This window comes from Cucurbita pepo, chromosome 15 (assembly GCF_057944985.1).
Source record: "Cucurbita pepo subsp. pepo isolate OVF chromosome 15, ASM5794498v1, whole genome shotgun sequence".
In the NCBI taxonomy this organism is placed as follows: domain Eukaryota; kingdom Viridiplantae; phylum Streptophyta; class Magnoliopsida; order Cucurbitales; family Cucurbitaceae; genus Cucurbita; species Cucurbita pepo.
Genome location: NC_141812.1, coordinates 2,687,055 through 2,703,627, shown reverse-complemented (window position 1 = coordinate 2,703,627; position 16,573 = coordinate 2,687,055). Strand labels below are relative to the sequence as shown.

The window sequence follows — 16,573 nt, the reverse complement described above, 5'->3', positions numbered from 1 at the left end:
ATGTGGGAACCGAGATGAGACTGATTTCCTTCTCGGCCGGGCCGATGTATAACTCTTAATGATAGGAGATGGATCATTTGGTGTCACAATCATTGGGGCCTTTTAGATACAGACGGGAGCTGCTCTACCAACTTTGACGGCCGGAATGAGCGAGCAATAACTAAGGTGAAGCTTTAGAACAACAAATTTTGGTGCTTTTTTGTTTGTGGGTATTTATGAATCCTCTCGTCTCTGTAAAAAGGTAGGAGGCCCATGAAAAACCCTCCCTGTCGCTCTGCAATTGAGCTTCAACCATACCAAAAAGCATTGATTACTTTAATAAATTCCTGCACCAGCATCTTCATCTTAGTCAACAAACTGTTCTTCCCAAAAGCAAGCCACAGAAAAAGGAAAAGATAATGAAGAACAAGAAAAAGAAAAAGAGAAATATTGAAGATTACCCATTTAGATTATCCTCTCTTCTTCCTACTTCTTCCCACTTCTTCTGCTCTGCTTTCTTTTCCCATTTCCCATTTCTTTCTTCCTTCAAACACCCTTTTCCATTGCAAGAATTCTTGGAGTTAAGTGCACAATTTTATGTTCTGCTTATTTGTTTCCATCATTTTTTTGAGGGCTGTTCAATTGGAGTGCGATTTTCAGGTAATATTGTGTTTTTTGCTTCGATATTCATGCTAAACACCTTTTTGGGTTGTCTACGCCCACCAAGTGTTTGATGAAATGCCGCAATCACCAATTGGTGGCTTCCGGGTAACCGTGTGATCTAATTAGCTAGAAATCACCCATTTCTTTGGAATTCTCTCCTGTTGCATTGGAGGGATTTGAAAAAACTGATATCTGGGCCTCTTAGAATATTGATGGGGTCTTATGGCAGCCCTAAGACTTGGATACCTTATATGAGCAACAAAGATTGCTCTCAAGGTTTTTGTAGTGTATATTGTCCTCAATGGTGCTACATCATGTTGTCACCTCCACCACCCTTGGAGTTTCCTGATGATGATTCATCCCCAAATTTTTCACCTCTTGTTATAGCAATTATTGGAATTCTAGCAAGTGCTTTCCTTCTTTTAAGCTATTACACCATCATTTCAAAGTATTGTGGCAACACAAATCGCTTGTTTGGAACTGGAAATCATGACCCAAATGAGGAATTTGAAGATAATCATAACCCAACACTTCATGAACCATGGCATGTTGCCACAAATGGCTTGGATGAGGCAATGGTTAAGTCGATTACGGTTTGCAAGTACAAGAGAGGAGATGGGTTGGTTGAAGGCTCTGATTGCTCTGTTTGTCTTAGTGAGTTTCAAGAAGATGATAGCCTTAGGTTGTTGCCTAAATGCAGCCATGCTTTTCATCTTCAATGTATTGATACTTGGCTCAAATCACACTCCAATTGCCCGTTATGTCGTGCTAATATCGTCTCTGTCGATGCTTCTCCTCCCGTTCACCTTCCTGCAAGCAATGCATATCCCATAACTAATGAGACCATGCCAGAGACTTCTCAGACACATGACCCTGAGGCTGTTTCACAAGATTCAGAACGAAGTTTCAGAAGTAATTGTGGGAAGAACTCAGTTCGTGCCTTCAGTGACCTCGGAGTACTGGAGAAAAGAGACACTGTCATTGAGCTTAGAGACGACGAATTGCAGCAAATTAGAAGGTCCATTTCAATGGATCATTGCAGCCAAAATCATATCATTATTGCGGATGTTCTACGTCTAAACGACGACGAGTATGAAGCAGGAAGTTCAGGTGATGTTGGATCATCCAAATGTTCAGTGGGAGAAGACAGCAAGTCCAGCCACAGAAAAACAATCCTGCATTGTGTTATGAGTCCTGTTTCGATTAAGAGATCGTTTTCAAGTGGAAGATTTTCTCTCATTAGGCATGGAAAAGAACACAGGGAAATCGCCCGTGTCTGAAACTTACAACACAGAATCAGGAGGAACCACAACAGAGATTTTATGGAATGAAAATTATACCATGTTCTTGGTTTAGCTGCTTTATGGTTGGTTATGGGTTTTAGTGAAGATCATCCATGGCTTTTGTTGCATCATTAAACTGTCACAAATATGTCTGATGCACCAGTACTTTTCTTCTTCCATCAATTATTTGACTGCCTTGTCATTGCTTCTATGAAGATTATAAGACATCTCTCTCTGTCTCTCTCTAAAACTTTTGAAATTTTTCTGGGAGATTTGGGTTTCTTTGTTAAATTTTGGTTTTTCTGAATTGATGAGAATACAGAGTGATGTGTATATAGAAACAAAACTATGCATCGAATGGCACAATTTAAATAAACCCTTTTAGCTGCAGCCTTTTTCTCTGTTCAATGCTAAAAAGTTTGCATGTCACTTCTTTTTCCCAATAATTGTAGCACAGGGGCTCCATATGACAAGGAAAGGGATTGCTCTCTCATGATTCTCATCATCATCTTCAAGATGCCCCATATGAACCTGTACGCCCTTCTACAAGATTTGTTTGTAAGTACATCTACTTTATTTCCAGTTTTTTAATGTTTTGATAAGTTTTAGAAGCAGCTAGCTACTCAAAAAAGTTAGTGTTCATGTGGTTGAGATTTTCAAAATTTTGAGATCTCACATCGGCCCGAGAGAGAAACAAAACATTTCTTATAAAGGTGTAGAAACCTCTCCTTGGTAGACGCATTTTAAATTTGTGAGGCTGACGGCGATACGTAACGGGCTAAAGCGAACAATATTTGTTAGCAGTAAGCTTGAACTTTTACAAATGGTATCAGAGCTAGACACTAGGTGGTGTGCCAGCGAGGATGCTGGACTCCCAAGGGGGTGAATTGTGAGATCCCACATCGGTTGGAGAAGGGAATGAAACATTCCTTATAAAGGTGTGGAAACCTCTCCCTGGTAGGCATGTTTTGAAACCATGAGGCTGGCGGTGATACGTAACGGGCCAAAGTGGACAATATCTGCTAGCGATAGGCTTGAGTTGTTACAAATGGTATCAGAGCCAGATATTGGGCAGTGTGTCAGCGAGGACGGTGGGCTCCCAAGGGGGGTGGATTGTGAGATCCCACATCGGTTAGAGAGGGGAACGAAACATTCCATATAAGGGTGTGGAAACCTCTCCCTGGTAGACGCGTTTTAAAACCGTGAGGTTGACGACGATATGTAACGGGCCAAAGCGGACAATATCTGCTAGCGGTGGCTTGAGCTGTTACACAACCGTACCTAACTTATTCTTTCTAGCATAGTTCAACCAGATAGATTATGTGCTTACATGTTTATTCGTCGGAATGGTTTTCCAAGTGTTCAAAACCCAATGAACAAAGTTACGAAGAGATAAGTCCGAATAGTTGACAGCTTACTAAAATGAGACGACATTGTAGAACCCGAACTTAAATGACTATAGATGGTATAAGGTATAACCACGGCACGTGGCGTTGCTCTCTAAACCGTCCTGATCATCGTTTTGTAAACAAATCTCTCGTTTCAATTACTTTTATTTATCTTGGACATTGACTTCTTACCTTCCCAAAAAGAAATTTACTCACTATTTGGCATTGTGGGTCATCAAGAACCCTAACTAAACTTGGATGATGAAAGGAGGTATGAAAAGGGGAAGGGAAGGGAGAGGAAATTGCACAGGAAGATAATGATGAACCCAAAACCAATCCCTTCGACAACTTTTTCTTCTCATCTGTCACTCTCTTCTTGTCTGTGGTCTCAAGAAAAAAGAGAAACTAAAGCAAATAAGACAAACCCTTGAAAGCTACAAAACAATATCATCTTACATAAAAACACATTCATTTACTAATTACATCAAACCAAGCCACATGCACACACACAGTGAACTTGGCATTTTAATGGCTGATTCCATTTCAATGCTCTTACCTCTTCTTTTTCTTTGTTTTGGCTTTTGAATTGTTTACATTTTAACATAACATAGTTTCTTCCTCAATTATTCTCACCAAATGATGTGCTGCTGCTGCTATGTCATCTACTGATCTCAGTTGGCATCCTTCTTCAACCTGCATTTTCATTGTTTCATCAAAACGTCGTAAGTTTAATCTTCATTCTTGCCCCGAACTCTGACTTTGAACTTTGACTTATTCCATTTTGATAAAGAAGTTTCGTATCTAGACCGTTTTGAAAGTTTAGAGACGGCTATAAAATGGTAATTAGAGGATGAAAAATTTGATAAGTGTAACGGCCTAAGCCCACTGCTAGCATTATTGTCCTCTTTGGGCTTTCCCTTTCGGGCTTCCCCTCAAGGTTTTTAAAACATGTTTGCTAGAGAGAGATTTCCACACCCTTATAAGGAATGTTTCGTTCCCCTCTTCAACTGATGTGTGATCTCACAATCCACCCACCCCTTGGGGCCCAGCGTCCTCGCTGGCACACTGTTCAGTGCCTGACTCTGATACCATTTGTAACAGCCCAAGCCCATCGTTAGCTTTGGGCTTTCCATTCCGGGCTTCCCCTCAAGGTTTTAAAACACGTCTACTAGGGAGAGGTTTCCACACCCTTATAAGGAATGTTCGTTTCCCTCTCCAACCGATGTGGGATCTCACAATCCACCTCCCTTGGGTCCCAGCATTCTTATTGGCACACTTCTCGATGTCTGGTTCTAATACCATTTGTAACAGCTCAAACCCACTGTTAGCAAATATTGTCTTCTTTGGGCCTTCCATTCCGGACTTGCCCTCAAGGTTGTAAAACGTGTCTACTAAGGAGAGGTTTCCACACCCTTATAAGGAACGTTTCGTACCCCTCTCCAACCAATGTGAGATCTAATGGTATCGGAGCCCACCGCTAGCCAATATTGTTCTCTTTGAGCTTTCCCTTTCGGGCTTCCCCTCAAGGTTTTTAAAACGCGTCTGCTAGAGAGAGCTTTCCACACTCTTATAAAGAATGTTCCGTTCCCCTCTCCAACCGATGTGAGATCTCACAATAAAGTTTGAAACATTAAGTAAGTACCTTGAGGCTGATGGAGTAAAGAACCAATGGATGAAAATCAGTAAGACTGAGATGAAGAATGGTGAGACGAAGAGCCTGCAAACCAGCAATGAGCTTCAAGAGCTGTCTATGGCTTCTTGTTGATAGGATTCTAAGGTTTGCATGAGTTTCAATCAAAGTAACTTCAATATCAGCTGAAGAAGCCTTGGATTTGGAAGTGTATTTGGTAGAGTATTGGGAACAATAATTATGATCTGAATTATTCATCAACAAACTTCCAAATGAAAACAACTTATTATCATTAATCTCTTGTTCTTGATGATCAACTTCTTTCTGTAAAACTTGCAGCTTCTTGGCTTCCAAAGTTGATAGAAGATGCTCCAATTCCTTCACAAACTCAACCGCTCCTCCTACTATGGATGCTTGGTCACCCTTCATATGTTCATCGCATAAAACTGATATCAGTTCATGAAAGATTACTATCAAAAAGGTACGTCTCATATTTTAGGGCCTTACAAACTCTGCTTCCTATGAATCTGTCATTTTTTGAAATGTTCTTGAACAAAAATGTAGCCAAGCCATGCAATTATGAATAGGGTTAGGAGCAGAGGTCAATTTTTAGCAGTAATAATTGAATTCTATGTTTAGGCTAAATAATTGAGATTAGTAACGAAGATATGAGCAAAAGAAGAAGGTGGGTAGGAGTTTTAATGGCATAATTATGAAGTTTAATCAAATCTCAGAAATGGGGTCCAAATTTTAGTAATGAAAGAGACAAATAGAAGAAAACAAACCCTTTGAACATAGGATTCGGGCATGAGTGAACGTAACACTGAAAGATGCTCATTCATCTGTTTGCGGCGGTTCCTTTCAACAGCAATGTGTGTCATTCTTTGTGTTTCAGCTTCCTCTTTGTTCTTACAAACCCTTGGTTTTCTCTTCCTCTTCTTCTTCCCTTGTCGTGTCGACGCCGTCCGGAGGCTTTCCGACTCACTCGGACGGCGTTTTCTATTGGGTTTCAAGCTTCCTTCAAGCCCATGTTGGTGATCTTGATGTCTCGAACACGTGTCGTCGGAGAAAAATGTGTTCTCCGACGAGTCGTGGAGGACGGGGGAGGTGTTGGGGATAGCGGAGATGGTGTCGTAGATGATGAAGTTGAAGAAGTCATTGGAAGAAAGAGCATCAAGACTCATTTTGTTTGGTTTTTGGTTAGGAATTGTGTTGAAGAAAGATAGGGAGAGAAGGGATGAATGGGAAGAGAAGTGTAGGAATTGTTGAAAGGGTAATGTAAAAGGAAAGAGGTATATAAGGTGCACGTGAGAGGGGCAGAATTGGATTGCTTCATATAGTTCTTCTCTAGTCCTTGATATCATCATAGAAAGTGCCAAAACATTGGAACAGTTTGTACAGAAGAGAGAGAGAGAGAGGGCTAAGGGGACCAAATGATCCATGTAGAAATGAGCATAGAGACAAGTTAGCAAAAGCTGTGTTTCAGATGATCTTAGCTTCGTTTACCTAAACTAATCCAATTTCTTCGACCCTTTATGTGAGATCTCGTATTAGTTGGAGAGGAGAACGAAACATTGTTTATAAGAGTGTGAAAATCTCTCCCTAATATACGCGTTTTAGAAATGTTGAGGGAAAGCCTAAAAAAGACAATATCTCCTAGCGGTGGGCTTTGGCTGTTACAAATGGTATCAGAGCCGAGAATGTTGGGCCTTGAAGGCGGTGTGCCAACAAGGACGTTTGGCGCTGAAGAGGAGTAGATTGTGAGATCCCACGTTGATTGGAGAGTAACGAGTGCCAACGAAGACGTTGGACCCTGAAGATGACAGATTGTGAGATCCCACATCAGTTGGGGAGGAGAACAAACTCGCTGGGCTCCGAAGGGGGGTGGGATTGCGAGATCCCACATCGGTTAGGGAGTAGAACGAAACATTCTTTATAAAGGTGTGGAAATTTCTCCATAGCAGACGCATTTTAACAACCTTGAGAGAAAGCTCAAAGAGGACAAATTTGCTAGCGGTGGGATTGAGTTATTGTACTTACCCAACTCCCTTACCTCTCCATCCATATTATCTTTAGGGTTTAGATGCTTACCATGGACACAAGAAAATAGGCAAATCCCGAGTTCGAACACATACAAGTTTATGATATGAACCATTGCCCTATTACATGCTCACGCTTATTGAAAATGAAGTAATGTCTTCAAAGTGACTTCGGGACACAGATATGGCCTCAGAATCGTTCTAAAGAGGCATGATACTCGTGAGAAATAGGGTTACACTTATTTTTACAGCCAATTCAGTGACACGAAAGTTCAAATGTTCGTACTCTCACTTATTTTACTCAACAAACTCACAATATACTCAGAATTATTCAAATTAAAACTACAATATGTGTCTTAATCATTCTTCGTCCTTTTGAGTTCAATCATTGTACGAGTGTGAGAATTGAACCATCGATCTCGATGCCTTATCTTCCAAATTACACTCGATTGAACCCTTGAAAGAAACTAATAATGAATCAAAACCCAAAATCATAAAATTAAAAAGTAGAGAGACTATGATCATAGATGTATGTTCATAAATGATGAACAAGAGAGAGAAAGAGAGAATTTTTGGGTAGAGAGAGAGAGAGAGAGAGAGAGAAAGAAAAGGGATTTGAAGTTGAAACTTGAAAGTGTGGTCCAATGTGTCAGCCTCTTCTGCACCCTAATCCATGTGACCCATCAGCTTCGGAAAAAGTACCATTTTTCTTCTCATTGGACCTTGCTTCCTTACTTACCCCTCCTTATATAAATCAAATTTTCTATTTTCTCTTACAAAAATACAAATTTTTTAAATAAATTAATAAATATCAAAAAGTCACCGAACAAAAAGGAACCTGATTCCATGAGAATATTTGTAATGTCCCACATTGGTTCGGGAGGAGAACTAGTGCGAAAACCTTTCACTAGTAAATGCGTTTTAAAGCCTTCAGGGGAAGCCTAAACGGGAAAGCTCAAAGAGGACAATATCTGCTCACGGTGGATCTAGGCAGTTACAATATTTGCTAAAACTACCGTGAGCAATAACTAGATATATGATATTACTATATGATTGTCAAATATGATATATACAGTAAACTGTAATAGAAGATTATTAAATCTTCTCGGTAAACATTTTACATCTTTTTTATTTAATATTATATTTGATATATTGTTTTTTTAAATTTATAATGTAATGGGATTTTGATTTACCTTGTATGTTAATGTAAAAATATTTAGGAAAAATATGGGTAAGTCGGTAAAAAAAAAATAAATATTTAATAGAAAGAAAATGGAGAGATGAGTGAATGAGCTGTAATTTTGTAACATAGTGGAAAAGAATAATAATAAATAAAATAAAATAAATAAATTGAGGAAATTTGGAACATAAGAGAATGACAAGTGGTCGGAATTAGGAAGTTGCATGTTATGGGAAATGGGACCATTAGTTTCCTTCTAATATTTTTATTTATTTATTTATTTTTTATTATTATTATTTTTTATTTTATTTTTAATTTGGAACTATAAAATTCTGACATGTTTTTCCACCCGGGTGGGCTTTGGGTCTATGGGCCTCTACTCTACCACTCTTCATTCACCTCCAACTCCAACTCCAATTAGGCCTATCTCGAACGGAGCGAGGAATTCTCGTTTAAATAAGAAATAGAGGAGATAGGCGAGATTTTTTTTACGTTAGCTAAATGGATCTCGTGGACATCTCTTGTCCATACACACATCTCCGTGGGTTAGAATTAGAAATGTTCATTTAACCTCAAAGTTGAAATTTCACGTAGACCTATCTCGAATGGAGTAAGGAATCCTCGTTTAAACAAGAAATAGAGAAGGGGGTAGGAGAGATTTTTTCACGGTAGCTAAACGGGTCTCGTGGACATCTCTTGTCCGTACGCACATCCACATGGGTTAGAAGTAGAAATGCACATAACTCCAAAGTTGAAATCTTACATAGACTTATCTCGAACGGAGCAAGAAATCTTTGTTTAAACAAGAAATAGAGAAGGGGGGTATGAGAGATTTTCCCCCATTAGCTAAACGTATCTCGTGGACATCTCCTGTCCACACACATCCTCGTGGGTTAGAAGTAAAATGTATGAGAAATTTTTTCCCACTAGCTAAACGGATCTCGTGGACATCTCCTGCCCACACACACATCCTCGTGGGTTAGAAGTAAAAATGTCCATTTAACCCCAAAGTTAGAATTTCACGTTAACCTGTTAAGCTATCTCAAACAGAGCAAGGAAACCTCCCACTTAGCTAAATGGGCACTGAACATCTTTCATCCATACACACACTCGATCTTCGTGAAAATAAATAAAAAAAAATTGTAAGGATGAGAATTAAAACAGAAAGATGGAGAAGATTTTCTCATCTCTACCCGTTCAATGGATATCTCTACCCGTTCAATGGATATCTCTAGTTGGAAATGTGTTTAAAGCTCAATTACTATCTGACTTTTCAAATAAAGTATAAACAAAGTGACTAGAGCTTATATCCATTATAGAAGATCAATAAAGAACCTAAACAAAAATATTCAAATCTCATTGAATAATTTTTGTAATCTTCTAGAGCAATCGATAAAGAACCTAAACAAAAAACGACTACCCTGTTGTAAACAAAACGAATCAAAACTCTTTAATGGATACAAAACTCAATGCATCAAATCAAAACTGATAGAGAGAAAGAGAAGAATCAAACTCAAGAAACTCAATCATGGCGGCTTCTGCAAATCAATTCGATCATCAGATTCAGATAGCTCCGAGAACCCACCACCATTCCCAGGATTTCGTAAAAATTCTTCAAAAGTCACACAACTCCCCGTCCAATTATGCCCTCTAATGATCTTAATCTTTACATGTTCCGGCAATCTCAGCTTATACCGATCATCATCTTTCCTTCTCGCCTTCAAAATCGAATGACCCGTTGAATGGCATCTCGAGAATTTCTTGATACCGTCGTCCTCCGCCTCCTCTGTTTTTATACTCTGTTTTCCTCTGTTCGAACCAGACCGGCGATCGTCGTCGTCATCGGCGTCGGCGTTGTCATCGTCGTCGACGTCGTCATCAATGTCAATACTAATAGCATCTTCGATTGATTCATGATGGGTACTGCGTGGTGGGTTGTCATGATCATCGGAATCAGGGGGCTTATCGGCGGAGTTTCTGGCGGAATCGGAGTCGAGATTCCGGCGACAAACAGGGCAGGTTTTGTGGGATTCAAGCCAGAGATCAATGCATTCTTGATGGAAGACATGGCAGCAGACAGTGAGGAGGCGGAGGAAGCTGTCGTCGTCGAATTCAAGTAAGCAAATGGCGCATTCTAATCCGAATTTGTCGCTGCGAAATTCCTTGATGCCGGAATATGGGAAGGTGGGGAAGGTGTTTATGAGAAGTGGGTCGAGGCCGGGAGGGACGGTGGGGGAATCGGCGGAAGGGTGGAGGATATTGCCGGAAGGGGAGCGGCGGAGGTTGCGGGAATGGAGGAGGGAGTCCATGATGCAGCGGCAGAAGTAGATGGAGAAGAAGCCGACGAGGAGGAAGGCGAGGAGGATGAGAGTGAGGATAATGGTGAGAGGAGGAGTGGAGTGTTCTTCAGGGGAGAAAGAAGAGTGGGAGAAATCGGTGGACATTGGCCGGAAAAAGACATGGAGGAGGAAGGAGGAGGAGGAGGAGGAAGGAGGAGATGGCGGCGGAGGAGACGGCGGAGGAGGAGGAGAATTAATAAGGGGACTCATTATGGTGTTTCTTCATGCTCCTTCTTCTTCTCGCAATGACTCGTTCTTGTTGCTTTCAATGGTTTAAGGTTAATGGAGATGGAGATGGCTAACACCTTCCACATAGCCATTTCCATAATTAGGACTAACCCTTTTATACACTTTCTTTGTGACCAACACTCAATCCTTCTTTCTCTCCTCATTCTATGGGATGACCCGACACTTCGTCTTTCAATTATACCCTTCGACTTTTGAAAATTTTATTAATACCCTGTAGGTGTAGTCGTGGGTACTACTCGAAATTTGGAAGTGTCTTTCTGAGGGAGTATTTTTTTCGGATGACGAGGTGGGAGAATGCTCGAGAGCTATTTTGGGTCTTGTATGTTTTGTTTGAAATTTTAAGACTCGAACGATCAATCTGTTTGAAGTTATTGTTGGTTAGAAAAGAACCAGCTTGAACAACTTCTATAAATATTGTCGTTTTTCTCTCGTTTGTTCAATTTTCGTCAATTTTCTCAACAACCAAGCAAAACTTGAAAAGTTTGAGTTAAAGTATCGACGCTTAGAAAATCTTAAGACGTATCAATATCAAAATTTTCTATTGAAACTAAGCAATTGATGAGTATCAAATATAAAAAGATAGACAAAGGACTACCACGTTCGATCGTTAGTGGTTCTATTATTCTTTTTTAGAGACTGAATTAAAGGGGATAGTTTTAGAAACTTGCAACAATAGAACAACGATTGTATAACACTTGTTCTAACTCAATGAATATGTCAACCGTGAGAAATTCAGACTTCGCGAGTAACATCTGCATATACTTGAGCCTCGAGTCACGTTTGAGAGAAATGTTTTTAAAAATGTGAGTGAAAAAATATATTGAAAACAATTTCAATATATATATATATTATAAGCTAAAAGCAATTAGACAACAACAACGGCTTTGATAGCATATAACCGGAGTAGGAGGAAGAGACAACTAGTCATATCACCTATAATACATTTTGGGGCATTTTAGTCATGTCGAGTGTAGACATGATTTTAGTGAACGGTCATATACCCCATAATGACACACCAATAATAGTAGACCTATCTACTATAAACCTAAGTAAAAAGAGGTTTGAAACGAAAATACGCTCATAGACAACACGTCTTGGACAAGCATAACTATGACACTCATCCGCTGCCTCTCTTGTTCCCATTACATTAAGATTGAAGACTTCCCATAACACAACACAGAAGAATTACTCAATGATGAACTGAGAAGGTGGTGAAAATCATACATTTCTCTCTTCTTTCAATGAAAAGGATTACATATAGTAACTACATAAACAACAACACTAACAGATAAAGACCATAGATCGGACGTGAAGCGGGTTAGGAACGAGAATACGAAAAGAACCAACCGAAACTTAACCCGAACAAACAGAATCTTCATCTGCCAAAGGTTTACAAGAGACCAAGTCCATCATGATGATCATTATTCACGTTCAACGATTTCTTGGATATGATATTATTCGATGTCGTCAATCCAGTCACCATATATCCGACTGATTTTATCGGGGCCCTTCCATTTCTGATGAGTTCGCTGACCCGACCTCTGAATTACAATGGTTGACCTCTGTGATGGAACCACAATATGATAAACATCTGAATGAGGTAGTGAAGGAACAGAAGCAACCAGAGTATCGCCAGGAGCTTTAGGCAATACACCCTGCTTCAGGTCAGGAGGAGCTGATGAAGAGTCTCTAGTTTCTGTCTCCATAAGCCCACCACCATAACGGTGTAATTCTGTGGTTAATTCAAAGTATTAAATCTAAACCACAAACTAAACAGCTCGTTCAACGGGACACGACAATGTTCGTATGTTTATCGGTCTAATCAAGTAACCAACTCGGTCCATATGGCTATATCGACGTTCAGATAAATATCAGTAATTCAAAGAAACAAAAGCACGAAACATCATGGGAAAAAATGGAAGCATTGTTAGATGTGCATGAGAATGACAACAAATCAGCATATGGCATAACCATGTTGATCGAGACTTATACACTTCGTCCATATAAACTTCCCTTTTGGATTTTCCCTCGAGGTTTTTAAAACGCGTTTGGTAGGGAGAGATTTCCACACCCTTATAAAGAATATGCTTCATTCCGCTCTCCAACCGATGTAGGATCTCCACAACCTACCCCCTTTTGGGCCAGCATTCTCGCTGACACTCGTTCCTCTCTCCAATCAATGTAATACCCCCCAATTCATCTCCTTTGGGACCCAACGTACTCGCGGGCACACTGCCTGGTGTGCACCCCCCTTTGGAGCTCAACCTCCTCACTGGCACATGGCCCGGTGTTTGGCTTTGATACAAAATAACCCAAGCCTACCACTAACAGATATTGTCCTCTTTGGGCTTTCCTCTCGGGCTTCCCCTAAGGTTCTTAAAACGCGTCCGCTAAGAAGAGTTTCCACACCCTTGTAAAGAATGCTTCGTTCCCCTCTCCAACCAATGTGGAATCTCACAATCCACTCCCCCCCCCCATGGGGCCAGCGTCCTCACTGGCACATCGCCCAATGTCCACCCCCTTTCAGGACACACACCGTTTGGTGTCTGGCTTTGATATCATTTGTAACAGCCTAAGACCACTACTAGCAGATACTGCCCTCTTTGGGTTTTTCCTTTCGGATTTTCCCTCAAGGTTTTTGAAAACGCGTCTGGTAGGGAGAGGTTTCCACACCCTTATAAAGAATGCTTCGTTCCCCTCTCCAACCGACGTGGGATCTCACAAGTATTATAGTGTCATTCAAGTTCCACATTTAAGAAGTTTCTAGCACGTTCATGGTGGAGTCCTAAACCCAAAGCAAAGAATGAGCTATGTCATTAACACAAGGATTGATAATAGAAGAAACATACCAGCAGCTCCATGAGCAAAATGGCATTTGCTTCCAAATGGGCAATATCCTGTCAACTCCCACTTGTTACAAATCCTTGTTTTCCAATTCGAAGGCTTACTGTTGGATCCATTTCCTGAACCACCACCACCGCCGCCGCCACCACCACCACCACCACCGCCACTGTAGCCACCAGGTCCCAAGCTTATTGCCACACTCTCTCGATTCTTTGACTGCTCATCATGAAGAAACGTACAACTATCCCCATATGGACAGCCCTCCTCTGTGTAAAACTTCTTGCAATGTCTTCCTTTATATGACCTCTGCGACTCTGAACCAAAATTTGATGTCCCAAGTGAAGGTATCTGAAATTCCTCCCTTGGCTCTGAAAATACCTTCTCTTCTTCATGTGCCGCCACAATTTCCTGCTAACAACACTCATTGCAATTAGGAACTCTTGATATTCTAAAAATTAAACCAAACAAAATGTTGACCACGGTCAGGAGGAAGTCCCACGTTGGCTAATGATCATGAGTTCATAAGTAAGAAATACATCTCTATTGTATGAGGCCTTTTGGAAAGCCCAAAGCAATGCTCATGGTGGAGTGTTATGATTCCTAACATAGTATCAGAGTGTCATATCGAGAATCCTAACTAAGCAACTGCTTGCTTGGAAGATGTAATCAAAAGTGACTTACGTGTCGAACGGCTACATAGACCTAAGAGTAGGCTCTAGCTCAAAGTAGACAATATCATACTAAATATCATACTATTGTGTGGACAATATCATACTAAATATCATACTATTGTGTGTGGAGGGTCGTGATTCCTAACACAAAATACTAACTAAGAACCAATTCTAATACCTGCCAATTATGTGGTGGCCGCCGGAGCTCCTCAATGCTATGAGCGAAATTGCAATTGGTGATGTAAGGGCAGGTTCCAGCACGAAATTTGCAGCAGAGTTTGGTCTTGAAGAACATTTTACCAATCGCTTTTGATCGATTGGAAGACGTAACATCCTGTGAGCTTCTCGATTTCTTGTTTGGGGGTTCGCTTCCGGATCGGCTTTGGGATTGTCTTTGATCATAACTCGAATTAGAAGGCGTATCAATGGAACCATCACCACCGCCATTGTTCCAAGCTCTGTATTCTTCTTCGGTAGCCCAAACTTCACCGGGCCAATTCTCGCTACTCATCCCGGGGATCACATGGACTACGTTTCCCCCACTATAATCCATTCGAAAAAAAAAAAACAAAAATCCACAAATTGTTACCTCCAGAGAACTACAAAATCATCAAATCATCACACATAAAACCCTAATTTGCAGAGAAGAACACAGAAATGGGTTTCTTCAACCTCGAAAGAAGAGGTGAAAGCTTCAAAACCGACCAGCCATTAACCCTAATAGAGACGAACGCAGAAATGGGCAGTGAAAGCTTCAAAAAGCGACGGAGAATTTTCTCAATATCAAGGAGAAGAACAGATCGTAGAGGATGAAGTTAGTAGGAAGACGGCATAGATCTATATGAACATTACAAAAGTAAAAAGGGGAGAAACAGTGAGCTAAGAACAAGGTACAAAAATGGAAGGAAAATAGATAAGAAAAGGATGAGAAAAAGGAGGAGAGATTTCTGAAATAAATTTAGATTCACAATAATTTTGTAAATAAAAGTTTAATGTTTTTTTAGATTTCAATCATAAAAAATTTATAAAATAATTACTTATTAAAAATTTTAAATCAATTTTTGTATACAAAATATTTAGGCCAATTCATCTATGTAAATCTTTTAAAATTCTATTTTGTATCGTCCATCGTTCAAAAATTATGAAAAATTATAATCTAATAATTTTTTTTTTTATTTTGTGTTCTCATCGTTCAAAAATTATGAAAAATTATAATCTAATAATCTTTTTTTGTATTCTTGTCGTGAAACATTATAATTTAATAATAATCTTTTTGTGTTCTATTCGTTGAAAAATTATAATCTAATAATCTATTTTGTTTTGTATTCTTCTGCTTGAAAAATTATAAATTTCTAAAAATTAATTAATCTATTATAAAAACTAAATTTTTAAAAATGGATTAATTTATTATAAAAAGTCGTGTCATTAAAAAAATTCGTGTAGTGGAAAAATTCTAAATTTCTAAAAATCAATTATATATAAATTTAAATTTTATTAAATTTTATATCTAATAAAACTTTTAAGTTATTAAATTTGCATCTATTAAATTCATCTATTCTATATCTAATCATAATCTAAGTTATTAAATTTACATCTATTATTTTAAAATTTAATCTAAGTTATTAAATTTACATCTATTATTTTAAAATTTTAATTACAATACTTATAATATAGTTAAAACAAAGTCTCTAAAATTATAAATTTGTGTCCAAAACATTAAAATCAAACCATAACACAAAACGGTCTAAACATTAAAATCAAACTATAACACAAAACGGTCTCTAAAAATTTTTGGAAACGGTCTCTAAAAGTTTAAATTTGTGTTTTGGAAACGGTCTCTAAAAATTTAAATTTGTGTTTTGGAAACAGTCTCTAGTATAATCTTTAGCAGAATTTGTGTTTTGGTATAAAATTTAGCTCAAATATATAAAATCTTTACCTCAAACCAGACATATTAAAATCAACCCATAACACAAAACGGTCTCTAAAAATTAAAATTAAAATTTGTGTTTTGGAAAGGTCTCTGAAAATTTAAATTTGTGTTTTGGAAAGGTCTCTGAAAATTTAAATTTGTGTTTTGGAAACGGTCTCTAGTATCTTTAGCAGAATTTGAATTTTTAGCAGACCTTACATAAAATCTATTGGATCCTAAATTTTTCCAATCCTTAAAACTTATAATTAAACACAAGAATTAAAAATTAAATGTTATAAGTAAATCTCTAATATATTCAAATTTTTGTTATAATTAAATCTCCAATATATTCAAATTTTAAACCCAAAAATTAAAAATTGAATGTTGTAAATGAGA

The 16,573-nt window shown here is 38.7% G+C and overlaps 4 protein-coding genes across 7 annotated transcripts; 1 reads left to right on the top strand and 3 right to left on the bottom strand.

Moving 5' to 3' along the window:
- Nucleotides 1-123: 123 nt before the first annotated feature.
- LOC111811223 (RING-H2 finger protein ATL52) lies at nt 124-2,136 on the top strand. Its single transcript, XM_023697980.2, has one exon. The coding sequence runs from the start codon at nt 855-857 to the stop codon at nt 1,920-1,922; it is 1,068 nt and encodes a 355-aa protein (XP_023553748.2). The 5' UTR covers nt 124-854; the 3' UTR covers nt 1,923-2,136.
- Nucleotides 2,137-3,748: 1,612 nt separating this feature from the next.
- LOC111811941 (transcription factor bHLH94) lies at nt 3,749-6,385 on the bottom strand. The gene is made up of 3 exons (XM_023699014.2): nt 5,729-6,385; nt 4,956-5,366; nt 3,749-4,006 (listed from the first exon to the last, which is right to left on the bottom strand). Exons 1-3 carry the CDS (start codon nt 6,383-6,385, stop codon nt 3,911-3,913), a joined length of 1,164 nt encoding a protein of 387 aa, XP_023554782.2. The 3' UTR covers nt 3,749-3,910.
- Nucleotides 6,386-9,447: 3,062 nt separating this feature from the next.
- ATL1F (RING/U-box superfamily protein) lies at nt 9,448-10,940 on the bottom strand. The gene has a single exon (XM_023699015.2). The coding sequence runs from the start codon at nt 10,709-10,711 to the stop codon at nt 9,689-9,691; it is 1,023 nt and encodes a 340-aa protein (XP_023554783.1). The 5' UTR covers nt 10,712-10,940; the 3' UTR covers nt 9,448-9,688.
- Nucleotides 10,941-11,948: 1,008 nt separating this feature from the next.
- LOC111776464 (Zinc finger (CCCH-type) family protein) lies at nt 11,949-15,202 on the bottom strand. 4 transcript variants are annotated; one of them, XM_023655902.2, is made up of 4 exons: nt 14,938-15,197; nt 14,444-14,807; nt 13,600-14,005; nt 11,949-12,482 (listed from the first exon to the last, which is right to left on the bottom strand). In XM_023655902.2, exons 2-4 carry the CDS (start codon nt 14,774-14,776, stop codon nt 12,205-12,207), a joined length of 1,017 nt encoding a protein of 338 aa, XP_023511670.1. In that variant the 5' UTR covers nt 14,777-14,807; nt 14,938-15,197; the 3' UTR covers nt 11,949-12,204. The 4 variants fall into 4 exon arrangements, with proteins under 4 accessions (XP_023511670.1, XP_023511669.1, XP_023511667.1 ...); XM_023655901.2 differs by having other exon boundaries at nt 11,949-12,446; nt 14,444-15,202; XM_023655899.2 differs by having other exon boundaries at nt 14,444-15,198.
- Nucleotides 15,203-16,573: the final 1,371 nt, after the last annotated feature.

Coding starts and splice junctions, on each gene's coding strand:
- ATL1F (XM_023699015.2), bottom strand. CDS start 10,711: ATGAGTCCCCTTATTAATTCTCCTCCTCCTCCGCCGTCTCCTCCGCCG.
- LOC111811223 (XM_023697980.2), top strand. CDS start 855: ATGGGGTCTTATGGCAGCCCTAAGACTTGGATACCTTATATGAGCAAC.
- LOC111811941 (XM_023699014.2), bottom strand. CDS start 6,385: ATGGATCATTTGGTCCCCTTAGCCCTCTCTCTCTCTCTCTTCTGTACA. Junction 5,367..5,728: donor CCGAATCCTATGTTCAAAGG/GTTTGTTTTCTT, acceptor GAACATATGAAG/GGTGACCAAGCATCCATAGT. Junction 4,007..4,955: donor TTTACTCCATCAGCCTCAAG/GTACTTACTTAA, acceptor ATGAAAATGCAG/GTTGAAGAAGGATGCCAACT.
- LOC111776464 (XM_023655899.2), bottom strand. CDS start 14,818: ATGGATTATAGTGGGGGAAACGTAGTCCATGTGATCCCCGGGATGAGT. Junction 14,006..14,443: donor GGCCACCACATAATTGGCAG/GTATTAGAATTG, acceptor GAGTGTTGTTAG/CAGGAAATTGTGGCGGCACA. Junction 12,483..13,599: donor TTTTGCTCATGGAGCTGCTG/GTATGTTTCTTC, acceptor AATTAACCACAG/AATTACACCGTTATGGTGGT.